Source organism: Micromesistius poutassou, assembly GCF_964030765.1.
Source record: "Micromesistius poutassou genome assembly, chromosome: 1".
NCBI classification, from domain to species: domain Eukaryota; kingdom Metazoa; phylum Chordata; class Actinopteri; order Gadiformes; family Gadidae; genus Micromesistius; species Micromesistius poutassou.
The window spans coordinates 26,918,357-26,945,028 of NC_140271.1; the positions used below are offsets into that span (position 1 = coordinate 26,918,357).

Consider the following 26,672-nt stretch of genomic DNA (forward strand, 5'->3'; position numbering starts at 1 on the left):
TTCTTGCACTAGTCTCAGAACCCACCTGTAAACTCACATCTCATTTTAAATTAATTTATTAATTCTCCTTATTTTCACGGTTTGAAAGTACAAATCTGAAGCCTTCCATCGTCATCCCTCTACCCCAAAGCTCTTTTCAAACCGGGCCTAAGAATGGCTTCAGATGTCTTAATGTTCCCTCCTCACCGTCAGCTCTCCTGAAAGTGTTTGTTTGTTTGTGTTTGTGTTTGTGTGTGTGTGTGTGTGTGTGTGTGTGTGTGTGTGTGTGTGTGTGTGTGTGTGTGTGTTCTCCACAGACACCAGAGGAGGTCAAAGGTTCCCAGTGGTCCGTCTGTACAGCAGCAGCACACAGAGTTGAAGGTGTGTAAATGTACAACACTGAGACATGTGACCAACATCTCTCCTGGAGCTAACAGTCTGGCGCTAACAGTCTGGCGCTAACAGTCTGGAGCTAACAGTCTGGAGCTAACAGTCTGGAGCTACCGGTCTGGAGCTAACGGTCTGGAGCTAACGGTCTGGAGCTAACGGTCTGGAGCTACCAGTCTGGAGCTACCAGTCTGGAGCTAACAGTCTGGAGCTAACAGTCTGAAGCTAACAGTCTGGAGCTAACAGTCTCCAGGCTTCCCTCTTCAGACCAGCAGGACGTGAATCCAGGACAGACGCTTCTGATGTCCTCAGTTAGTTCACAGTAAAGTTCTCATTGATGTTTGTTCTGTTCCAGAGGATCAAGGAGAACGCACACGCTTTTCTAGACAAGGAGGTGGAGAAGCTCTGGAGGGTTCTCTACCCAGATTACCCACAATGCTCAGAGAGCCAGAGGGAGGAGGAGGAGGAGGTGGATGGTGAGGAAGAGGAGCAGAGGAGGCGCGCCAGAGAGGGAGTGGAAGACATCACACTGCTCTGCATGAAGCAGTTGAAGCTGGAGGAGCTGGCCGACACACTGAGGAGCAGTAAGATACTCTTATTTTGAAAACTGATTAGAAAGTTTTTCTTATTTTAAAACAGAGCCGTAAGAGACTATTATATTTCTTTTAAAGTCCTGTACTATTTATAAACACACATTCTTCTGTTGTTTTTTAATTTAGAAATGATTGCTAATGAGTGCCAACATAAAATCAAGTCTCATCTGATGGTGAAGACCCAGTGTGTGTTTGAGGGAATCGCTAAAGCAGGAGAGTCAAGACCTCTGAATGAGATCTACACAGAGCTCTACATCACAGAGAGAGGCAGTGGAGAGGTCAACAAGGAACATGAGGTCAGACTGATTGAAACAGCTTCCAGGATGCCAGCCAGGGAGGAAACACCAATCAGATGTGAAGACATCTTTAAACCCTTACCTGGAAAAGATAAACCAATCAGAACAATGGTGACAACTGGAGTGGCCGGCATTGGTAAAACCATCTTAACACAAAAGTTCACTCTGGACTGGGCTGAAGGCAAAACCAACCACGACATACACTTCATATTTCCAATCACTTTCAGAGAGCTGAATTTACTGAGAGATAAAAAGTTTAGCTTAGTGGAACTTCTTCATCACTTCTTTATTGAAACCAAAGAAGCAGGAATCTGCAGATACGACCGGTTCCAAGTTGTCTTCATCTTGGATGGTCTGGATGAGTGTCGATTTCCTCTGGACTTCCAGAACAACCCGATCTGTACTGATGTCACAGAGTCCACCTCGGTGGACGTGCTGCTGACAAACCTCATCAGAGGCAACCTGCTTCCCTCCGCTCACATCTGGATAACCACACGCCCTGCAGCAGCCAATCAGATCCCTCCTAAGTGTGTTGACATGGTGACAGAGGTGAGAGGGTTCACCGACCCACAGAGTACTTCAGGAAGAGATTCAGAGACGAGAAGCTGGCCAGCAAAATCATCTCCCACGTCAAGAAATCACGAAGCCTCCACATCATGTGTCACATCCCAGTCTTCTGTTGGATCACTGCTACAGTTTTTGAGGACATCTTCAAAACATCCCAGGGTGAAGAAGATATGCCCAAGACCATGACTCAGATGTACAGCCACTTCCTGAGGGTTCAGGCCATACAGGGGGAGAGGAAGTATCATGGGAGAGCTGGAACAGATCATCACTGGAGTTCAGAGAGCAGGGAGATCATTGTTTCTCTGGGAAAACTGGCTTTTAACCAGCTGGAGATAGGCAACCTGATCTTCTATGAGGCAGACCTGGCAGAGTGTGGCATCAATATCAGAGCAGCCTCAGAGTACACAGGAGTGTTCACCCAGATCTTTAAAGAGGAATGTGGGCTGTACCAGGACAAGGTGTTCTGCTTTGTCCATCTGAGCATCCAGGAGTTTCTGGCTGCCCTTTATGTCTTTAAGACCTTCATTGACAGTGGTGTCAATCTGATCTCAGAAGAACAACCATCCAGGTGGTCTACTCTTAAAATAAAGAAATCAGATCGCTTCTATGAGAAGACTGTGGACAAGGCCTTACAGAGTGAGAACGGACACCTGGACTTGTTCCTCCGCTTCCTCCTGGGCCTCTCTCTGGAGACCAATCAGAGTCTCCTACAAGGTCTGCTGAGACAGACAAGTAGTAGCTCACAGACCAATCAGAAATCAGTGTCTTACATCAAGGAGAAGATAAGTGGAGATCTCTCTCCAGAGAGAAGCATCAATCTGTTCCACTGTTTGAATGAGCTGAACGACCGTTCTCTACTGGAGGAGATCCAACAGTACCTGACATCAGGAAGACTCTCTGGAGAATCTCTCTCTCCTGCTCAGTGGTCAGCTCTGGTCTTCATCTTACTGTCATCAGAAGAGGAGCTGGACGTGTTTGACCTGAAGAAATACTCTGCTTCAGAGGAGGGTCTTCTGAGGCTGCTGCCAGTGGTCAAAGCCTCCAAAACATCTCTGTAGGTTCACTAATAACATGTATTACAATAGACAACACAATACACACATTACTACAATATAAAAGTTATATCAACATACAAAACATCTCTGTAGTTTAACTTATAACATGTATTACAAAATATATAACACTAGAATATAAGTTGTAATAATATACAAACCATCTCTGTAGGTTCATTAATAACATGTACTACAATACACAACACAAGTTAAAGGTTACAATAATATACAAAACATTTCTGTATATGTTCTAAGACCTTGTATTTCAACACATGCAACACAATAATACTAGAATAATATAAACATCTACAATACATGTATGTTGGTCCAGGCATAACAAATATACTCACTTATAACAAATATAAGTATACAGAGACATAGTTATGATACAAAGGCCACCAGGCGTGAGTGTGATTAGCCATTTTGAAAAAAACCATGGTGTCAGACTCATGGGGGATTCTGGGAGCTCGTAGAACGGAAATACGTCACCTTCACTTGAATAAGGAAGTAAGTTGTAAACAACGTGAAAGAATAACAAGACCGCTATATGTATGTGAAATAGATCGTAACTAATGCAGAAACATCAGGGTATTGCAATGTTCCGTAATTGGACGTTTTACGTATTTTATCAAATTTCACTGAACAAATTATTCACGACAAGAGTCAAATGAAAGACGGTTACTCTGTAACTCGTTTATCATCAAAGCATGACAAACTTACATCTGTATAATTTACAAGCCTCTCAAGAGATGTGGTCGATTGGAGTGTTGTACTAGTCCAATACTGCAATACGGGGCAGCAGAGTGGCTGGAGGCGCGTCGTAGACAGTGGAGGTTCCGTTCTACAGTGGAGCTCCCAGAATCCCCCATGAGTCTGCAACCAGACCCCACCTGGTGGTATAATATCTCACCTTTAAATAAAAGCTGAACTGACATACATTCAACCAACTTCATGTTAATAGGGATATCACTTCTGAAGAGTTACATGTTCTTGTCTGTTTTTGTTTTGTTTAAAGGTTGAATGGCTGTAATCTGTCAAAGAGATGCTGTGAAGCTCTGGCCTCAGTTCTCAGCTCCAACTCCTCTAGTCTGAGAGAGCTGGACCTGAGTACCAATGATCTGCAGGATTCAGGAGTGAAGCTGCTCTCTTCTGGACTGGGGAGTCCACACTGTACACTGGAAACTCTCAGGTCAGTTTACTTAATGTGCATAATGAAGTTTTACTATCAGCAGACATTCAGCTGATTCTTAGATAGTGAAGTAGTTGTCACAAGCCTAGACGTTATCATTGTATGCATGCCAACTAAAATACTTGGAAATACACTTGAGAAAATAAATTCTGATCTTGTTTTTTTGAATTAACGACATAATTATGTTGAATTCTGAGTTTTTATGGAATATCAAGATGCGCTTTTTTTCTGAATTAGTGTTAATTATCGCATTATTCTGAGATATGATTTCATGGCAAAAATAAATGTGCTGTTTTTGTGATTTAACGAGATGCCTCCAAATCCCAAGAGAAGCTCTCCCCTCTATGGAGTACGGTAGCTGCTGCTCATCAGCCTTAAAGAACCAGTGAACCCAAAACTACATTTTTTGGTTTTAAACGTGGTCATTTGTTTTATTTGATCATCAATATAGTCATGTATTAATAATATATATAATATGATAAAAGTGTATGCCATTTTATCACTGTTACCGAAATGAGCCCCAATTTAGAGAGAAAAGGGGTCAAATCGTATGTTTTTGCCATTCTCCCCAAAACACGCCGTGAACGTTCCACTCTGCTGAACACAGGTGGCGTTCTTTACGTGACGTCAGACCTTTACCGAGGAAGTCTGACGTCACGACCGAGGGGCACCCCCCTCCTCTGTGAAGCTCCGTCTGAGCAGCTGTTAAGGGGAAGTAGAGCGAGTGGACCCAAATGCTCACACAGAGTGAGGCTGACAGACAGTAAATCAAAGGGTCTTTACTGAGGGACACAAATATGTAAAGGAGGGACTTGGGGCTTGAAGGCTGGAGGGTAGTCAGACAGGGGAGGGGTCGGTGACAGGAGGGTAGTCAGACAGGGGAGGGGTCGGTGACAGGAGGGTAGTCAGACAGGGGAGGGGTCGGTGACAGGAGGGTAGTCAGACAGGGGAGGGGTCGGTGACAAGAGGGTAGTCAGACAGGGGAGGGGTCGGTGACAGGAGGGTAGTCAGACAGGGGAGGGGTCGGTGACAGGAGGGTAGTCAGACAGGGGAGGGGTCGGTGACAAGAGGGTAGTCAGACAGGGGAGGGGTCGGTGACAGGAGGGTAGTCAGACAGGGGAGGGGTCGGTGACAGGAGGGTAGTCAGACAGGGGAGGGGTCGGTGACAGGAGGGTAGTCAGACAGGGGAGGGGTCGGTGACACTGTACAGGGAGGAGATTGTTAGGGCGAGCGACGGAGCCAAAGGACTCAACAATGTAGACACTAGGAGGGACCAGGGACGAGGTACTGACTGTTAGTGTGAAACAACGATCTAGCGATGATTGTATACATTTAAAATGTCTTAAATTACATATTCAACTAGGGTCAGTTGTGTGAATATTTTTAACAGACAGTAGTTTAACTGTCTGTTAAAAATGTTCTGAAGAGTAACATGTTCCTGTCTGTTTGTGTGAGTGTAGAGCCCTAAAGTAGAATAACAGACTTCTTAAAAGGTTTCTTTGAAGACACGTTTTTCAGTTGTTTCATCATTCATAAAACATTATAGATGTATAATTCATGTATAATTAAAACAACTGCATCTTGTTTAAAGGCTGACTGGCTGCCATCTGTCAGAGAGATGCTGTGAAGCTCTGGCCTCAGTTCTCAGCTCCAACTCCTCTAGTCTGAGAGAGCTGGACCTGAGTACCAATGATCTGCAGGATTCAGGAGTGAAGCTGCTCTCTGCTGGACTGGGGAGTCCACACTGTACACTGGAAACTCTCAGGTCAGTTTACTTAAAGTGCATAATAACATTTTACTATCAGCAGACATTCAGCTGATTCTTAAATAGTGTAGTAGTTGTCACAAGCCTAGTCGAAATCATTGTATGTATGCCACCTAACATACTTGGAAATGCACTTGAGAAAATGAATTCTGTTCTTGTTTTTCTGAATTAGTGACATAATTAACTCTGAATTCTGAGTTTTTATGGAATAATACGCTCTTTTTTTCTGAATTACTGTGTTCATTAGCTCAGAATTCTGAGACAAGATTTCATGGCAAAAATAAATGTGCTGTTTTTGTGATTTAACAAGTTTAAATATGTTTTATATGATCTTAAATATAGTAATCCATGCCATTGTATCACTGTTACTGAAATAAGTCCCCAATTTAGAGAGAAAAGGGGTCAAATCCTATGTTTTTGCCATTCTCCCCAAAACACACCGTGAACGCTCCACTCTGCTGAACGCAGGTGGCGTTCTTTACGTGACGTCAGACCTTTACTGAGGAAGTCTGACGTCACGACCGAGGGGCACCCCCCTCCTCTGTGAAGCTCCGTCTGAGCAGCTGTTAAGGGGAAGTAGAGCGAGTGGACCCAAATGCTCACACAGAGTGAGGCTGACAGACAGTAAATCAAAGGGTCTTTACTGAGGGACACAAATATGTAGAGGAGGGACTTGGGGCTTGAAGGCTGGAGGGTAGTCAGACAGGGGAGGGGTCGGTGACAGGAGGGTAGTCAGACAGGGGAGGGGTCGGTGACAGGAGGGTAGTCAGACAGGGGAGGGGTCGGTGACAGGAGGGTAGTCAGACAGGGGAGGGGTCGGTGACAAGAGGGTAGTCAGACAGGGGAGGGGTCGGTGACAGGAGGGTAGTCAGACAGGGGAGGGGTCGGTGACAGGAGGGTAGTCAGACAGGGGAGGGGTCGGTGACAGGAGGGTAGTCAGACAGGGGAGGGGTCGATGACAGGAGGGTAGTCAGACAGGGGAGGGGTCGGTGACACTGTACAGGGAGGAGATTGTTAGGGCGAGCGACGGAGCCAAAGGACTCAACAATGTAGACACTAGGAGGGACCAGGGACGAGGTACTGACTGTTAGTGTGAAACAACGATCTAGCGATGATTGTATACATTTAAAATGTCTTAAATTACATATTCGACTAGGGTCAGTTGTGTGAATATTTTTAATAGACAGTAGTTGAACTGTCTGTTAAAAATGTTCTGAAGAGTAACATGTTCCTGTCTGTTTGTGTGAGTGTAGAGCCCTAAAGTACAATAACAGACTCTTCTTAAAAAGTTTCTTTGAAGACATGTTTTCCAGTTGTTTCATTATTTATAAAACATTATAGATGTATCATTTATGTATAATTAACAACTAATTAACAACTGCATATTGTTTAAAGGCTGACTGGCTGCCATCTGTCAGAGATATGCTGTAAAGCTCTGGCCTCAGTTCTCAGCTCCAACTCCTCTAGTCTGAGAGAGCTGGACCTGAGTACCAATGATCTGCAGGATTCAGGAGTGAAGCTGATCTCTGCTGGACTGGGGAGTCCACACTGTACACTGGAAACTCTAAGGTCAGTTTTAGTCAAGGTGCAAAAACAATTAAACTAATTGTTGTATGAAATGTATTAATAATTAAAATGACAGTTTTACATTATGTGCAAACAGTCACGCCACAATGTTCCATATCAGAAGACATTTGACCGATTTCAAGTTCTTTGTTATATTTTTGGATTGTTGAGGAATTACTTTGGACGTTCTGACCATAGACTGAATAGCTGTTGACTCTCACCAAAACATTTACACTGGTCTGTTCCTTGTTATCAAGACATTTTTACACAATGGTTCAACATTCATGGTTCAGCAGCTCATTTGCATGAAGGCTACAGACACCAGAAACAGCACATTGTGAAGGGACTGAAACAGAGGGGAATAGCGCTAGGAGAGATTTTGTTTCCCAGAAGCTATTTCCAGCAAACAGCTTCAAAAACATGTTTTCCTGAACTCATATGCTATGTTCACTTGTTGAGAAAACACCATAATATGCCCTCTTTAAGACCTAGTTCCTATGAGTTGCTTGGATGTGACCGCGGGACTGTGTGTGTGTGTGTGTGTGTGTGTGTGTGTGTGTGTGTGTGTGTGTGTGTGTGTGTGTGTGTGTGTGTGTGTGTGTGTGTGTGTGTGTGTGTGTGTGTGTGTGTGTGCAGTGCTTTGTGGTCATCAGTTATTATTTTCTCTCATATGGACGCTAGCTTTCCTTTGAGAAGCAAAAGGCAAAATGTGTTGGGGGTGCCCAACACATCATCAACCCTGATCTCCCCCCCCCCCCGTCAACAACCCTGATCTCTCCCCCCCCCCCCTCCCCTGTCAACAATTCCAATCCCCCTCCCCCCCTGTCAACAACCCTGTGATCGCCCCCCCCCCCCCGTCAACAATCCCGATCGCGCGGGGGGGGGGGGCGATCTGGCGCGGTCTCTCCTAGGGCACAATTCAGTGTAGAACCGGGGGGGTGTAGAACCGGCCCTGGTAACGGTGTCTTGTTCTCCCCTCAGATGCCTGTGAACTCACACTGGACCCAAACACAGCCCGCAGACGACTCTCTCTGTCTGAGGACAACAGAAAGGTGACGCGGGATAAAGAGCAGCAGCATCCTGATCACCCAGAGAGATTTGACACCTGGCTCCAGGTGTTGGGAAGAGAGGTTCTGACTGGTCGCTGTTACTGGGAGGTAGAGAGAGAAGGAGGTGTTAAAGTAGGAGTGACATACAGAGGAATCACAAGGAGAGGAGGGGGTGTTGACAGCAGGATTGGAGGGAACAACAAGTCCTGGTGTCTTTGGTGTTATGATGACCGTTACTTTGCCTGGCACAACAATATAGCAACAGCCATCCGTCTCCCCCCCGCTGGCTCTAACAGAGTAGGAGTGTATCTGGACCGGCCTGCTGGCACTCTGTCCTTCTACAGAGTGTCCCCAGGTGGAGGAGGGTCCTCAGACACACTGACACACATCCACACCTTCAGGACCTCCTTCACCCAGGAGGACCTCCTCCCTGGGTTTGGGTTATGTTCTGGTGCCTCATTCTCTCTGAGTCAGTTGTATTGAGAGACACACACACACACACACACACACACACACACACACACACACACACACACACTTTCAGGGTTTTTTTTAAACTAAAAAAAAATATATATGCAATAGGGAATTCATTATCCTCAATATCATATCTTTGGCTTCCTCTACAGTTATTAAAAGTATTATGCATTGAGCTCTACAGTTATAAAGATGAATTGTTCAGATGAGGAGAGTTTGATGATGAAAGCTATTTTAAAAATGTGTGTTTTCAGTGATGCTCAATAAATCGCTCAGTTATCAGTAATTATTACATTTCTATCTTTAGTGATCGCTCTATTGGTAAATTCTGTAGTATGTTTGTATCAAACACTTTATTATTCTTGTACAAACACAATCATGTCGCTTTACATTATGTTGATGTTGATTTGATTCATGATGATGATTTAAACAGTCCCTAACTTGACTGAAACAAGCAGGGTCATGGATCGGGATAGATAGTGTATTAAATGTACTGAGGTTATGAATATGGATAGATAGTGTATTAAATGTACTGAGGTTATGAATCTGGATAGATAGTGTATTAAATGTACTGGGGTTATGAATCTGGATAGATAGTGTATTAAATGTGTTTTTTAAGTAATTTGAGTAATTTATTCTTCAACCTACAAAAACAAATAATCATGTTTAAATGAATGATGTTTGTATGTAGTTTTTTAAACAGAAATAAAATAAAGTTGGTGCTTTAACCGAGTATGGCCAATAGATGGTAGTGTTTCTACTTTATTCTAATTTTATGAATTCTGAATTGTGAACACTTTTGAAATGGAAACGATTGTTAACCTATTAGGTATTGATCAAGACCGGGAGAAAATAAATGAAACAATTAAATTAATCAAATCTATGACATTAATAATGTCAAAAATAAATAATGTATAAATACAGAAATAAGAGATGTGTATTCTGTCGTCTCCTGGTCCTTCTTTAGTGGTCAGTTTATAAATCCTCTGCATGGAGGGTCACTTTACAGGTGTCTCTGTGACTGAACACAGCGCTGTGTGAGTAGGAATCCAACATGGAGACATTTACCAACATTTACCAACGCCTGTCTCCTTATAAATAATTACCAAAATTTGCGGACAACGTCTATCCCCACTAAAGTGACCACGGGCTTTCCGATAGTAACAAGCTTGACCGGATGTGACCGTTGGAAAGGCCGGAAACAGCCGTCGTGAATCTTAAAACGCCTGTAGCTCCGGAAGGGAAGGGGCGTAGAAACTTGCTTCCAACTCTTGTGTGTTCCGTGACCCCGAAATAAGTGAGGCGGGACCGACCTTCGAGTCTCTACGACCTTGGGTTCTGGAGTTGCGGGCCTTTAGAGATATGGCCCCCATGGCCCCGCCGGGGTTACGCCCACTTCCGGCCATCGCAGAGTGAGTGAACTTGTTGATTCACTTTGAAATGTTGTCCTCGTTTCAAATGAAGCCACTGTCTGTTGCAGTTTGGTGCAGTCTGTGCATTTCCCAGTCTCTGTGCCTGAGACATCCGAGTACAGAGGCATGTTGGCGATAGGACAGAACGGAAACAAACTACATATTCAGAAGTATTATGATCATGAAATAAAATAAAATAAAGTAGACCTGAACGATGAATTAGGTAGTTTTTTGCCACTGCCTAGCAGGGCTTCGGGAAACAAGACCTCTCTCCCTGCTGCCTCTCAAATAACGATTGTGCAGCTCCACAACCCCACGCATAGACAGCCAGAGGGCCGCCACACTGGAGAGGCAGAGGGCCGTCACACTGGAGAGGCAGAGGGCCGTCACACTGGAGAGGCAGAGGGCCGTCACACTGGAGAGGGCCCAGAGAGGCTGGCCAGAGGTACGGCTATGGCTGGAGGGGGGACCAGGACCTGGACTCGGGACCTGGAGCAGTGGATGGACCGGGACCTGGAGCAGTGGGGTCTAACCCACCTGTTGTTGCGATGTGCAGACCGCTGCGTGTTTGTTGGTGCTTTTGTTAATGCAGTCACTAAGTTAGTAGCAGTGTACATTTGCACTATGTCTAATTCACTGGTCTGTCTGTTGTAGCGTGATGCGGCGACTGCGGTGCCTGGACTCTCCTCATGGTTAACCCCGCCGGGCCCCGCCCCCGCCGGGCCCCGCCCCCGCCCTCGCAGGAGCAGGGGTCCGAGAAGTCCCCCTCGGGGTCCGTCATGCGGTGGTGCAGCATGCTGTCGGCCACATGCAGCTGACCCGCCGCACGCCGCCGCCCACCGCGTCCGGCGCGTCCTGGCACCGGCCCCTCCGATTGGCCGAGGGGTAGAACGTCTCGCCGCAGTGTTCGCACTGAGCGCGCCCGGAGCGGCCCGCCTTCCCGCCCTTCATCTCCCCCGCCCGCCGCCGCCGCCGCCGTCCCCGTGTAGTAGTGTGTAGTTCAAAACGTGACGCAGCTTTTACTTCTTCGCCACCTGACACCAAACAGAGTCTGTTATGTACGATCATTCATAAACCCCGTGTTATTTCCCGTAGACATTTGACCGAGGGAACCGGAGCCTCGGAGGCGGGACTTATTCTTCAGAGGTCCATACACAATGAGACACAAATACACAACATATAAAAAGACAAGAGACAAAACAACGTGACCAAATACAACCGATAAAATAAAACACCACTGTTCGTTAATAAAAGTCTACTCCGTTTAACTCCTTAAAAAAAAATAAAGCGCGTTAGTGCTGTTTGAACGTGCCGTCGAGGTTTAACCCTTGTTAAGTGCATTAACTGCACTAGGACCATAGGAACACGTCTACCTACTGCACCTGACCCCGGGCAGCCTGGACCTCCGAGCCGATGGTAGGAGAGCAGATCCCTCCCAGAGGGGCCGGTCAGAGCTGCTCAACGCCCCGGGCCTTCCTCACCACCTGCCCTGATGTGTGAGGGGGGGAGCTGCTGGGGGTCCACCATTCTGCTGCCACTTTTCACCACTCTGGGTAGACGGGTTTTGTTGTGCACTGAAACATGACCAAAGCAAGAGATAAAACCAGAGGTCACAATGGACTCGATGAAAGACCTGTGAAATAAAACCATCGGCTTCTTGTCAGCGTTAAACGTATTCAATCAAAGTAGAGTCTCTGCACGCCCTTCTTGCATATTGCGGATGTGTTTGACTCCAAGGTGAAGCACTCATCAACCACTGCTCCCGGGTGTCTGTAGGACAGTCTCCACAGGCGGGCCCTTAATCGTACACGGTGAGGATGAGCGGGGAGCTCTACGGCGGTCCGTTGCCATTTCTTTTGTTTTGTTTGTGTTTAACTTGAGGAAGTGGTCTGTTGTCATGGTGAGACCCCCCCCCCCCAACGGCCATCGGCCAATCAACAAGGAGAGAGAGCCCTGAGCTCTCCAGAACCACGTGCATCGATGCCGCCCCCGAAATATGACTGGTTAAGAGTCCGAACTAATTAGTATACGGAGGAGAATTAGCATATCTGTTGTATGGATTTAGATGTAACATTTAACATTGACATATAAAGATTTAGATTTATATACACGATTTATCCTCCGATTCAGCATTAAGCAGCTAAATCTGGAACAAGTGAAGAATGTTTTTCACCAGCAAAGGTTTACAAACGGCCCCCAATAGGTGTTATGCACCTGAATGTAGGCCTATGCCTGGTCTAAATGTTATTCACCTTAATGTAGGCCTATTACTTTACCAAAACAGAACGTACAGCAGTAGCCTACTTCATATATATTACTTTACTACAACATAACGTACAGCAGTAGCCTACTTCATATATATTACTTTACTACAACATAACGTACAGCAGTAGCCTACTTCATATATATTACTTTACTACAACATAACGTACAGCAGTAGCCTACTTCATATATATTACTTTACTACAACAGAACGTACAGCAGTAGCCTACTTCATATATATTACTTTACTACAACAGAACGTACAGCAGTAGCCTACTTCATATATATTACTTTACTACAACATAAAGTACAGCAGTAGCCTACCTCATATATATTACTTTACTACAAAAGAACGTACAGCAGTAGCCTACTTCATGTATATTACTTTACTACAACATAACGTACAGCAGTAGCCTACTTCATGTATATTACTTTACTACAACAGAACGTACAGCAGTAGCCTACTTCATATATATTACTTTACTACAACTTAACGTACACCAGTAGGCTACTTTATGTGCTTCATATAAAACTGTTCTATAAAAACACATCAGTCCAGGAATAAAGGGCAGAAGTCTAAGATATAGATTACAATAATATCAAGAGAGACATTTTAACATCATTAATCTGATGTTTTGTATAAAACTGTGTTCCCGTTGGTATGTAATCATTAATGTATTCCTATAGTTGAGGATATTTGTTGTGGAGTTCCCTTATCTTTAATCATCTTCATTAATATGGACCACGCGATATCAGTGGAACCATTAAAGCTTTATTGTCCTTCATCCTTCACAGTCCAGACTCACACTGCCTGTTCACCGCTCAAAAACCACCGTCAAGAACTCCTGAGCCCGCCTCCACTGCTGCTGCTTGTTGCTAGGCTACGGTGCCCAGACGTCCCCGCTCCTGGGGGCCCGTCCCCGTTCCTGGGGGCCCGTCCTGGGGGCCCGTCCCCGTTCCTGGGGGCCCGTCCTGGGGGCCCTGTCCCCGTTCCTGGGGGCCCTATCCCTGCTGGATGTCCTGCAAATGTGCCAATCAAAAGTTAAAAGCTACTGTATATATATATATATATATATATATATATATATTTATATATATATATATATATATATTTATGTAACTATATGTACACTTTTGTCTGACAGCCTTGAGTTATTTACACCCTTAACATTCACTAGAATGCAGGAAATGAGGCAGTAATGAGAGCAACAGGAGCACCTACTGCAGAATGAGGGAAATATTGTACAAGGAAGACGTTCATCTCATCCTCATCTTCAAAACCGCTTATCCGGGGTCGGGTCGCGGGGGCAGCAGCTCTAGCAGAAAGAAGATTTTAATTTTAACGTAAATATGAAAAACTTTCAGCAATTTCTCTGTACGGCCCGCTGTCAGTTTGTCCATGAAGCTTTTCAGTTTTCATCTCTGGCCTCAACTTTACTGTTTTATGAGTCAGTTATCTTATCATGTACTAAAATGCTAAAAGGTTGGTTCTGTCTCTATGTATTATTTTATATCGTTAGTCAATCATTGATGTGTGTTTTAGTGTATTTCTGTGTACTTTGGTACAACACGTCATGTGTACAGGTATTAGCTGAACCCGATCCTCTAAGGAGCCCGACCTGCTATGAAGCCTTTGACCTTTGAAGCGGCTGGCCTTCAGCCAGCATCATGAAGGAGTTCAGCTCAGAGGTTTGAAGTCTCCTCAGTTGACCTGCAGCCTCCCACAGGAGGACAGGACACCTGGACGCTTTCATCTTTTCATACCACAACACCAACAACCCAAAACATAAGGTAAAGTATTTTAAACTTCATATAAATATGTGTGTGTGTGTGTGTGTGTGTGTGTGTGTGTGTGTGTGTGTGTGTCTAGTTAACAAAACAAATGTAATACTTCATAGAAATTATATATATATATATATGTGTGTGTGTGTGTGTGTGTGTGTGTGTGTGTGTGTGTGTGTGTGTGTGTATTTAAACCTATATCGAAGATTATAAAATGTGTTTTGAAACGTTTTTTCTATTGGATCTTAAATTTGGTAATTTTTCTGGGCTATTGCAAATATGTTGGAAACCATTTGGTATAATTAGTTAGAGCCAGCCATTCTCCATCATGTATTGCTAGCTAACTAGTTGTTGTTGCTTAACGCACCAGAAATGCTCTGACGACCACCAGTCAACTTGTTCAGTTTTTATGGTAGAGGCGTGACGAATGAGGTGGGCGGGGCTGAGCCACTCTATGGTTGGCTCCAGAGCGCCCCCTGGTGGCCACTCTGGTGTACAGCAGCGTGAGGCCAAGTTAGAAACCTCCTCTCAGTGTGTGTCTGCTGCTGGCTCACCTTCCCTCCACAGGTCCTGATAGAACCGTCTTACTCACCTTAATGAACGCTGAGTGACCGTAGGAAAACAACATGTTGTGTTTGTGTAGGACTACAGGTCTCCGGTCTACTATGGATGAGGAGAGAGAGGAGGGGGGTCCTACCTCTAAGACCACTCTGTCTGGGGAACATGGCCGCCAGAGCAAAGCTAAGAGGTAAGAGGATCTCTCACTGTCTGTGACTGTTGTCCATCTCAGAGCTCAGCAGTGAAACATCATGACACCATCATTAGTCTGAGTAAAAGCTGTGTGTGTTGTGTTGAAGCCCAGAGCAGCAGCAGAGAGCAGTCTCCCCTGGACCCAGCTGTGTCTCCATGAAGAGTGACCGCTCTATGGGTCTACCTGTTGACTTTAAAGATGGACGCCCCTCCAGAGAGGAGAGGTAGGAGTTTCAAACAGACGATGAAACCAGACCAGTTGGTTGTTATCAGACTCTACTGATCAGATAGCCTGGAAATCCAGACCCACCTCTAGAAAGCTGTAGGGTCTGGCAACGAGTAATGAAAATGGCCCAACTCGAGGGGCGGCCCCAAGCATGCATTTGAAAATATCACTGCACGCAATTGGATAACACTACGACCAATCAGAAGAATACAAGGTGCAACAAGAGTTCACATCAGAGCAGTGTTTATAGTGATGTTCACCTGCTCTTTGTGTGTGTGTGTGTGTGTGTGTGTGTGTGTGTGTGTGTGTGTGTGTGTGTGTGTGTGTGTGTGTGTGTGTGTGTGTGTGTTGTGTTGAAGCCCAGAGCAGCAGCAGAGAGCAGACTCCCCTGGACCCAGCTGTGTCTCCATGAAGAGTGACCGCTCTATGGGCTATCCTCCTAACTTTAAAGATGGACGCCCCTCCAGAGAGGAGAGGTAGGAGTTTCAAACAGACGATGAAACAGACCACTTGATATCTGACCCATATCTGAGTTCATCAGAACTGTTTCTCCCCCGGCTTGTCATCAGAATATGGATCAGTTGTTCTTCAGCCTGAGCACTACTGGAGTTTACGTCTTTCAGCAAGAGGACCCTGCTCCTCGTACCTCCAGCTCACTCACTTTCTGTCACAAGTCTCTTTGGATAAAAGACAAAATACGACCCCCACTTTTTAAAGAGTCGTTTCTGGAAAAATATTTTTTTAAGATGAAATCAGTTTTTATAAAGAAAATCATTTTATTTGAAAATCATAATAATTAAAACAGTTTGTTTTCCCCAAACCTTGCTCGCACACCGCAACAAAGAAAAGAGCAAACAAAAAGACTTTCTCTCAAAGTACGGTAACTGTTAGGGCCCAGCTCCTACGGGGAAAGGGAAGCAGCATGGAACCACAAGGAGTCGGTCAAATGAAAGGCATTCATCACCAGGAAGACGGAATGTAGATCGACTTTTAAAAGTCTAGACCCCAAACACAAGACAACCACACTTTGTCAGACGCAATTCCAGGAAAGAAATCTTGTCTTATATTCAGGTCAACACGGTAGTTCTAAATTAGCATTCCAAGTTTAATTTCAATGCAATTCTATGTAAAAGAAGAATAAAAGGTATAGATGAATTGATTCATATATAAATAAAGGAACAAGGTCAGGATAAACAAATTATTTTGGAGCCTGTACATCAACAGTCAGTAATCTCATCTCAACCAATTCGACATATTGTTATTCTGCAATAAAAAACAGGACTGTGTGTGTGTGTGTATGTATTTGTGTGTTTGTGTGTGTGTGTGTGTGTGTGTGTGTGTGTGTGTTTGTTCTCCACAGACACCAGAGGAGGTCAAAGGTTCCCAGTGGTCTGTCTGTACAGCAGCAGCACACAGAGTTGAAGGTGTGTAAATGTACAACACTGAGTTCAGTCATGAATGACATGTGAACAACATCTCTCCTGGAGCTAACAGTCTCCAGGCTTCCCTCTTCAGGCCAGCAGGACGTGAATCCAGGACAGACGCTTCTGATGTCATCAGTTAGTTCACAGTAAAGTTCTCATTAATGTTTGTTCTGTTCCAGCGGATCAAGGAGAACGCACACGCTTTCCTAGACAAGGAGGTGGAGAAGCTCTGGAGGGTTCTCTTCCCAGACTACCCACAATGCTCAGAGAGCCAAAGGGAGGAGGAGGAGGAGGTGGATGGTGAGGAAGAGGAGCAGAGGAGGCGCGCCAGAGAGGGAGTGGAAGACATCACACTGCTCTGCATGAAGCAGTTGAAGCTGGCCGACACACTGTGGAGCAGTAAGATACTCTTATTTTGAAAAAAGATTAGGAGGATAGCCTTATTGTGAAACAGAGCAGTAGGATAATCTTGTTTGGAAAACAAAAGAGCAGTACGATTTTGAGACTTTGATTCTTCTGATGTTAATTTTTTTTAGAAACAGTTGCTGCTGAGTGCCAACGTAAAGTCAAGTCTCATCTGAAGGAGAAGACCCAGTGTGTGTTTGAGGGAATCGCTAAAGCAGGAGAGTCAAGACCTCTGAATGAGATCTACACAGAGGTCTACATCACAGAGAGAGGCAGTGGAGAGGTCAACAAGGAACATGAGGTCAGACTGATTGAAACAGCTTCCAGGAAACCAGCCAAGGAGGAGACACCAATCAGATGTGAAAACATCTTTAAACCCTTACCTGGAAAAGATCAACCAATCAGGACAATAATGACAACTGGAGTGGCCGGCATTGGTAAAACCGTCTTAACAAACAAGTTCACTCTGGACTGGGCTGAAGGCAAAACCAACCACGACATACACTTCACATTTCCCATCACTTTCAGAGAACTGAATTTACTGAAAGATAAAAAGTTTAGCTTGGTGAAACTTCTTCATCACTTCTTTATTGAAACCAAAACAGCAGGAATCTGCAGATACGACTGGTTCCAAGTTGTCTTCATCTTGGATGGTCTGGATGAGTGTCGACTTCCTCTGGACTTCCAAAACAACCCGATCTGTACTGATGTCACAGAGTCCACCTCGGTGGACATTCTGCTGACAAACCTCATCAGGGGCGACCTGCTTCCCTCCGCTCGCATCTGGATAACCACACGCCCTGCAGCAGCCAATCAGATACCTGCTGAGTGTGTTGACATGGTGACAGAGGTGAGAGGGTTCACCAACCCACAGAAGGAGGTGTACTTCAGGATGAGATTCAGTGACGAGAAGCTGGCCAGCAGGATCATCTCCCACGTTAAGACATCACGAAGCCTCCACATCATGTGTCATATCCCAGTCTTCTGTTGGATCACTGCTACAGTTCTGGAGGACTTTTTCAAAACATCCCAGAGAGAAGAAGAGATGCCCAAGACCATGACTCAGATGTACAGCCACTTCCTGAGGGTTCATACAGGGGGAGAGGAAGTATCATGGGAGAGCTGAAACAGATCATCACTGGAGTTCAGAGAGCAGGAAGATCATTGTTTCTCTGGGAAAACTGGCTTTTAACCAGCTGGAGATAGGCAACCTGATCTTCTATGAGGCAGACCTGGCAGAGTGTGGCATCAATATCAGAGCAGCCTCAGAGTACACAGGTGTGTTCACCTAGATCTTTAAAGAGGAGTGTGGGCTGTACCAGGACAAGGTGTTCTGCTTTGTCCATCTGAGCCTCCAGGAGTTTCTGGCTGCCCTTTATGTCTTCCTGACCTTCATTGACACTGGTGTCAATCTGCTCTCAGAAGAACAACTAACCTCCGGGAAAGATAACCTCCTCCTCTACCAGAGTGCTGTGGACAAGGCCTTACAGAGTGAGAACGGACACCTGGACTTGTTCCTCCGCTTCCTTCTGGGCCTCTCTCTGGAGACTAATCAGAATCTCCTACGAGGCCTGCTGGGACAGACATTAAGAAGTTTGCAGACCAATCAGAATACAGTGTCTTACATCAAGGAGAAGATAAGTGGAGATCTCTCTCCAGAGAGAAGCATCAATCTGTACCACTGTCTGAATGAGCTGAACGACCGTTCTCTAGTGAAGGAGATCCAACAGTACCTGACATCAGGAAGTCTCTGCAGAGAGTCTCTCTCTCCTGCTCAGTGGTCAGCTCTGGTCTTCATCTTACTGACATCAGAAGAGGAGCTGGACGTGTTTGACCTGAAGAAATACTCTGCTTCAGAGGAGGGTCTTCTGAGGCTGCTGCCAGTGGTCAAAGCCTCCAAAACATCTCTGTAGGTTCACTAATAACATGTATTACCATACACAACACAATATACATCATATTACAATATAAAAGTTATTATAATATACAAAACATCTCTGTTGGTTCACTAATAACATGTATTACAATAAACAACACAATATACATAATACTAGAATATAAGTTATATCAACATAGAAAACAGCTCTGTAGTTTAACTCATAACATGTATTACAAAATACATAATACTAGAATATAAGTTGTAATAATATACAAACCATATCTGTAGGTTCATTAATAACATGTATTACAATACAGAACACAATATACATAATACTAGAAGTTAAAGGTTATAATAATATACAAAACATTTCTGTATGTGTTCCTAAGACCTTGTATTACAACACATGGGATAGGTCAAAAGCAGAGAAAAGAATTTCACCTAACCCTAAAGGGACAATAAAGGCCACTTCACTTAACTTAACTCATAACAAATATAAGAATACAGAGACATAGTGATATGGTACAAAGATATTTACTTTTTTAAAATAAAAGCTGAACTGACATATTCAACCAACTTCATGTTATAAGTGATATAATTTCTGAAGAGTAACAAGTTCCTGTCTGTTTATTTTGTGTGAAGGCTGACTGGCTGTCATCTGTCAGAGAGATGCTGTAAAGCTCTGGCCTCAGTTCTCAGCTCCAACTCCTCTATTCTGAGAGAGCTGGACCTGAGTACCAATGATCTGCAGGATTCAGGAGTGAAGCTGCTCTCTGCTGGACTGGGGAGTCCACACTGTACATTGGAAACTCTCAGGTCAGTTTCACTCAATGTGCATCATAACACTTTACTATCAGCAGACATTCAGCTGATTCTTAAATAGTGGAGTAGTTGTCACAAGTCTAGACATTATCATTGTATGCATGCCACCTAACATACTTCAGTTGAGAAAATTCACTTGAGAAAATAAATTCTGCTCTTGTTTTTCTGAATTAACAACATAATTATCTCGGAATTCTGAGATAAGATTCCATGGCAAAAATAAATGTTCTGTTTTTGTGATTTAACGAGATACCTCCAAATCCCAAGAGAAGCTCTCCCCTCTATGGAGTACGGTAGCTGCTGCTAATCAGCCTTAAAGAACCAGTGAACCCAAAACAATTTATTTTGGTTTTAAACGTGGTCATTTGTTTTATTTGATTTTCAATATAGTAATGTATTAATAATATATTATATAATAAAATTGTATGCAATTTTATCACTGTTACTGAAATGAGTCCCCAATTTAGAGCGAAAAGGGGTCAAATCGTATGTTTTTGCCATTCTCCCCAAAACACGGCGTGAACGTTCCACTCTGCTGAACACAGGTGGCGTTCTTTACGTGATGTCAGACCTTTACCGAGGAAGTCTGACGTCACGACCGAGGGGCACCCCCTCCTCTGTGAAGCTCCGTCTGAGCAGCTGTTAAGGGGAAGCAGAGCGAGTGGACCCAAATGCTCACACAGAGTGAGGCTGACAGACAGTAAATCAAAGGGTCTTTACTGAGGGACACAAATATGTAAAGGAGGGACTTGTATGAAGGTATTATTGTAGCAAAAGTCTCGAGCATGCGTACACTAAAGTCACAAATGTGTAACAGTAAAGTTGAAGTCGTAAATATTTATGTTGCATGCGTACACTAAAGTCACAAATATGTAACAGTAAAGTTGAAGTCGTAAATATTTATGTTGCATGCGTACACTAAAGTCACAAATGTGTAACAGTAAAGTTTAAGTCGTAAATATTTTTTCTACCATTGTCAACACGAAATAGGGGCTACGAGTTCACAAAGTCCTTTGTTACAGGTGCACAAATCCTATCCTGTGTATCACAACTTCAAAGAGTCATGCGCTTGCCACTTTTGCTACATACATCGCAGCGCAGTTGGTGCAAAACGCATTCGCACACCCGTGTTTCATAATCTGAGAACGTGCACAACATTCGTGTATTCGTAAACCCAAATGTGAACTAATGCATCAGAAGTTGCACATCTGTGAAATATTTCCTCACAAATAAAATTATATAGATCGCAATGTTCATTGAGCATTTTAATGAGCGAGCACAAGTCCATCGATACAACTGCTCGAATCTGCTGCTACGAGTCTCAACTCTTGTCAACTCAACTCTTTTTCCTGCGGGTACTTTTGCTACACGTCTAGGTGGTACATGTGTAGCAAAAGTGATTCGTATCCGTATGACGCAGAGCGTCTGTAGGCGGGACAAAATTGCAGCATAAACCAATGAAAGTCGCCAGCAGGGGGTGCACTTTTCAAACTACACTGGGACCTATCCAAGCAAACTCTTACTTTCTGGAGTCTTGAAAGAAGAGAATAGGGCATCCTACACGACGGAGGTGGGTATCTTACATTATGTCAAATGAAATTACTTAGTTAAATTGAATTCCCCCCAAATGATTGCATCAACATGCCGCAAGTGTCATTCAATGTATTTTGATGGTCGCCATAATATATAATAATATGTATAATATATAAGTTCAGAAATGACTCGGATACTGCGCCGGCTGTGTGATGTTGCCCCCCCCCCCCGCCCCTCATACCCCCAAAATCATTCAAAAATAGTTTGGATCCCATATTCAACATTCGCAGGCATCCCCGAATGTTGATCCCCGGTCGCAGGAGCGCGCAGAAGCATGCATTGCTTCCAGTGCATTTATCCCGTGCATGTGCCCTTCGATTTCACCCCATTCACCCAAAGCTGAAAGCAAACCAAAGCATTAAAAGTAGGCCTACATGCTTTTATAATGTTTGTCCATCAACAAGTTGAAAACAATAACATATACTTTTAATTCAGCCTTGGGTGAACGGGGTGAAATCGAAGCGCACAGCACGGGATGAATGCACGGGATGCATGCTGTGCGCTCCTGCGACTGGCGATCCCCGGCCGCGAATGAATGAACGAATGTTGAATATGATCCAAACTATTTTCGAATGATTTGGGGGGCATCGGGGGCGGGGGCGGGGGCGGGGGCAACATCACACAGGCGGCGCAGTATCCGAGTCATTTCTGAACTTATATATTATACATAATATTATATATTATGGCGACCATCAAAATACATTGAATGACACTTGCGGCATGTTGATGCAATCATTTGGGGGGAATTCATTTGACATAATGTAAGATACCCACCTCCATCGTGTAGGATGCCCTATTCTCTTCTTTCAAGACTCCAGAAAGTAAGAGTTTGCTTGGATAGGTCCCAGTGTAGTTTGAAAAGTGCACCCCCTGCCGGCGACTTTCATTGGTTTATGCTGCAATTTTGTCCCGCCTACAGACGCTCTGCATCATACGGATATGAATCACTTTTGCTACACATGTACCACCTAGACGTGTAGCAAAAGTACCCGCAGGAAAAAGAGTTGAGTTGACAAGAGTTGAGACTCGTAGCAGCAGATTCGAGCAGTTGTATCGATGGACTTGTGCTCGCTCATTAAAATGCTCAATGAACATTGCGATCTATATAATTTTATTTGTGAGGAAATATTTCACAGATGTGCAACTTCTGATGCATTAGTTCACATTTGGGTTTACGAATACACGAATGTTGTGCACGTTCTCAGATTATGAAACACGGGTGTGCGAATGTGTTTTGCACCAACTGCGCTGCGATGTATGTAGCAAAAGTGGCAAGCGCATGACTCTTTGAAGTTGTGATACACAGGATAGGATTTGTGCACCTGTAACAAAGGACTTTGTGAACTCGTAGCCCCTATTTCGTGTTGACAATGGTAGAAAAAATATTTACGACTTAAACTTTACTGTTACACATTTGTGACTTTAGTGTACGCATGCAACATAAATATTTACGACTTCAACTTTACTGTTACACATTTGTGACTTTAGTGTACGCATGCTCGAGACTTTTGCTACAATAATACCTTCATAGACTTGGGGCTTGAAGGCTGGAGGGTAGTGAGACAGGGGAGGGGTCGGTGACAGGAGGGTAGTCAGACAGGGGAGGGGTCGGTGACAGGAGGGTAGTCAGACAGGGGAGGGGTCGGTGACAGGAGGGTAGTCAGACAGGGGAGGGGTCGGTGACAGGAGGGTAGTCAGACAGGGGAGGGGTCGGTGACACTGTACAGGGAGGAGATTGTTAGGGCGAGCGACGGAGCCCAAGGACTCAACAATGTAGACACTAGGAGGGACCAGGGACGAGGTACTGACTGTTAGGGTTATTGGTCAATGGGCAGCAGCTCATTTGCATGAAGGCTACAGACACCAGAAACAGCACATTGTGAAGGGACTGAAACAGAGGGGAATAGCGCTAGGAGAGATTTTGTTTCCCAGAAGCTATTTCCAGCAAACAGCTTCAAAAACATGTTTTCCTGAACTCATATGCTATGTTCACTTGTTGAGAAAACACCATAATAAGTCCTCTTTAAGACCTCCTTCCTATGAGTTGCTTGGATGTGCGACCACGGGACCGTGTGTGTGTGTGTGTGTGTGTGTGTGTGTGTGTGTGTGTGTGTGTGTGTGTGTGTGTGTGTGTGTGTGTGTGTGTGTAGGTTGTCTGGCTGCCTGGTCACACAGGAAGGCTGTGCTTCTCTGGCTTCAGCTGTGAGCTTCAACCCCTCCCATCTGAGAGAGCTGGACCTGAGCTACAATCACCCAGGAGACTCAGGAGCTGCGCTGCTCTCTGCTGGACTGGAGGATCCACACTGGAGACTGGACACTCTCAGGTATGGAGAGGACAGCTCACCACTCAGGGACAATGTCTCCTACAAGGATCAGTGGACCATGTTACCGTTCCACTGATCGCTCATTATACCACAGTAAAGGGGACAACGCCCCTTTACTGTGGTATAATGAGAACACACAGCCTGTCATGATCTATTGCTTTTATAAAACGGTGAATGAATGAAAGTCATAGACACCCTCAATTTTGAAAAAGCGAGAAAGTCGGAAAAGCATTTTTTTTAACGAATACAAAAAAGTAATCCCTCCTGGCTGCCGGCAATTTAGCCTACTATCGAGTTCACTCACCGTGTGCCTATTGCTTTACAACATTTCCACCCTCTCCAGCAATCAACATATTTTTAGGCTTCAGTGAACTATGCTATTGCTTTTATATATAAATAAACAACAGTTCAAGTTAGGCGCAGAGTGATACTGAACTCTGTAAACTGAACGGGCGTCATAGCTGTGTGTATACGCTCAATATACAACCGTTGGGAACCAATCAGGTCGCTTGATTTAAGCCACCCGTTTTATATTACTAGATAATGTGCTCTCATTTAGAAACAACAGTTATGTTAATGTTTCAGTTTTTGGAGACAAAATGCTGCTCTCTCTCTGTTAACATGTGAATAATGTTCCCTTGTCTAAAGACAAAATGCTGCTCTCTTTGTTAACATGTGAATAATGTTCCCTTGTCTAAAGACAAAATGCTGCTCTCTCTTTGTTAAAATGTGAATAATGTTCCCTTGTCTAAAGACAACATGCTGCTCTCTCTCTGTTAACATGTGAATAATGTTTCCCTTGTCTAAAGACAACATGCTGCTCTCTCTTTGTTAACATGTGAATAATGTTTCCCTGTCTAAAGACAACATGCTGCTCTCTCTCTGTTAACATGTGAATAGTGTTTCCCTGTCTAAAGACAAAATGCTGCTCTCTCTTTGTTAACATGTGAATGTTTCCCTGTCTAAAGACAACATGCTGCTCTCTCTTTGTCTCCCCAGTGTGGAGCACGGTGGAGTGCGGAGGATGAAACCAGCTCTAAAGAAGTGTAAGTGTCTGTTTAGTTTGATTAATCTCAACACACACTATCTATAGAGATGGAAAGTCCATCCACACAGCAGGAGGTGACGTCGGTTCAGTCAAATCATCCTGGGAATGAAGATGATGGTGGACATCACCTTCATCAAACGGTTGATGTATAATAATTATATTCTATAATAATCTATATTTCGTTCTCGTTTGATATTTGCTTCCTAGTGAATGTTACGCAGCATTAAGAAATATTAACCGTGAGCGGCCAGCCGTACGAGGGCTGAAACGTGTGCGAGTTTGACCCCCGTGTGCAGGGTTCTAAATTAACTTTTTTGATTACCAGCCAATTTGGCTGGTAACTTTCTAAAGTTACCAGCCAATCAGAATTTCCACTAGCCAAATTTTTTGTTGATATTTGTTGTTGATATTCTCAATCTCATCCCCTGCCTCCTTCCCCTTCTCGCCCCCAGACGTCTGTCCAACCAACCACCGCCGCGTTTAGTTTAACGCGGTGGTTCTCAAACTTTTTCGGTCACCCCCCACTTTGGACAAGGGAGGATTTTCAAGCCCCACCTGCCCCCATCGCCCCAACACAATGCTAATGAAATACGCCAAGCTTAACATTTCCAAATTTATTGAAGTAACATCAAGTTACATCATGTTGTATCTAAATTCTAACAAAATAACATCAAATAACAGCAACTTCAAAAATAGAGAAAATAAAAGTGCAGCTGAGAAAAAAGAGCGAGACTTCTCCGGTGCTGGATCTGATGCCTATTCAGGAGCGGAGGACTCAACTAAAACCGTCCACAGTGGATGATGTGCTTTTTTGCACGGCAATCTAAAGCACCACGCCAAACACCACTAGTGTAATTCCCCGGCGTTCCATCTTATGTGTCTGATTTTCCTTCAGGTGCGGGTCGGGCGTTGGTATCAGTTTATAGCGGGTCTGGTCGGGTGCGGAATGTAATTTGCGCTACTGTCGGAACACGGGTCGGATGTGGTTTTAAGTTTTGCGGGTAAGGACGGGTGCGGGTTTGCAAATAAGAGGCGTGCAGGACTCTGCTCTGCTCATCTCTCTCCACTCCGCTCTGCCTCTGGCTCACACACACTCTGCCCCGGCCCCGCTCTTCCACCACTCGCCTCACTTTTTAAAATCCCCTTCAGCGTGAAACATGCATTTGCAACATCTTGCTCCGACTGTTTTTGACTGACTAATTTTAAAATGTTTAGCTACCCTGGCCTACACACAAATTTAGGATTGAGTTGCAATCGGCAAGGCAGGTTAACGAGCACAGCGACGCGGCGCCCCCGATATAGAACGACCAGTTGGAGCGCGGCGACGGCACCTATTTTATTGCATGAACAAATATTGATATATATCTTATATCGACATTCTGCTTGAAAATAGGAGATATGACTTTTGGCCCATATCGCCCAGCCCTACTGTCAAGCTTTCGCTCCTACCATAAGAAACATGGAGTTTTCAGTGACACTTCCTCCCGTTTGTCGCGCCCCACCTGCACGTCTCTATTCCCCACCAGTGGGGCGCGCCCCACACAACATCACGTAGCATCACGACAGTGCTCATGGGAAATGTAGCCAGTACTGCCCAGGGAGCGAGAACAGTACGACAATTCACCATGACGTCACAATTCGTTCTTCCGGGTGGCAAAAGCCGAAGCGTTCTCCGATGGCACCACTAGTAAACAAACCCTTCCATGTCATTTGACCAGGGCAGAGCGATCCAGAAAACAGAGTCAATGGCTTGAATGAATGGTTTTCTTCTTGCGGGGTGCTACAGGACGTCTCATTAATATATATAAATATAACTTATATTATATTA

The 26,672-nt window shown here is 44.5% G+C and overlaps 3 protein-coding genes and 1 pseudogene across 4 annotated transcripts; all 4 read left to right on the plus strand.

The window, feature by feature from the left end:
- The first annotated feature begins 300 nt into the window (after window positions 1-300).
- LOC311380549 (NLR family CARD domain-containing protein 3-like) lies at window positions 301-25,127 on the plus strand (annotated as a pseudogene). Its single transcript has 6 exons — window positions 301-360; window positions 722-950; window positions 17,310-19,087; window positions 19,700-19,873; window positions 23,623-23,796; window positions 24,796-25,127. The product of its transcript is annotated as an NLR family CARD domain-containing protein 3-like (transcript).
- On the plus strand, window positions 2,005-8,127 carry LOC311381252 (uncharacterized protein; the record flags this gene model as incomplete). The annotated part of the gene is made up of 4 exons (XM_084488446.1): window positions 2,005-2,015; window positions 3,890-4,063; window positions 5,655-5,828; window positions 7,224-8,127. 4 exons carry the CDS (start codon window positions 2,005-2,007, stop codon window positions 7,432-7,434), a joined length of 570 nt encoding a protein of 189 aa, XP_084344572.1. The 3' UTR covers window positions 7,435-8,127.
- On the plus strand, window positions 8,363-8,926 carry LOC311381268 (stonustoxin subunit beta-like; the record flags this gene model as incomplete). The annotated part of the gene is made up of 1 exon (XM_084488447.1): window positions 8,363-8,926. A coding segment is annotated over one exon (564 nt), but the record flags the coding sequence as incomplete, so codon positions are not given.
- Window positions 14,179-16,579, plus strand: LOC311380565 (uncharacterized protein). The gene is made up of 4 exons (XM_084488398.1): window positions 14,179-14,382; window positions 15,017-15,121; window positions 15,231-15,347; window positions 15,709-16,579. Exons 2-4 carry the CDS (start codon window positions 15,039-15,041, stop codon window positions 15,827-15,829), a joined length of 321 nt encoding a protein of 106 aa, XP_084344524.1. The 5' UTR covers window positions 14,179-14,382; window positions 15,017-15,038; the 3' UTR covers window positions 15,830-16,579.
- Window positions 25,128-26,672: the final 1,545 nt, after the last annotated feature.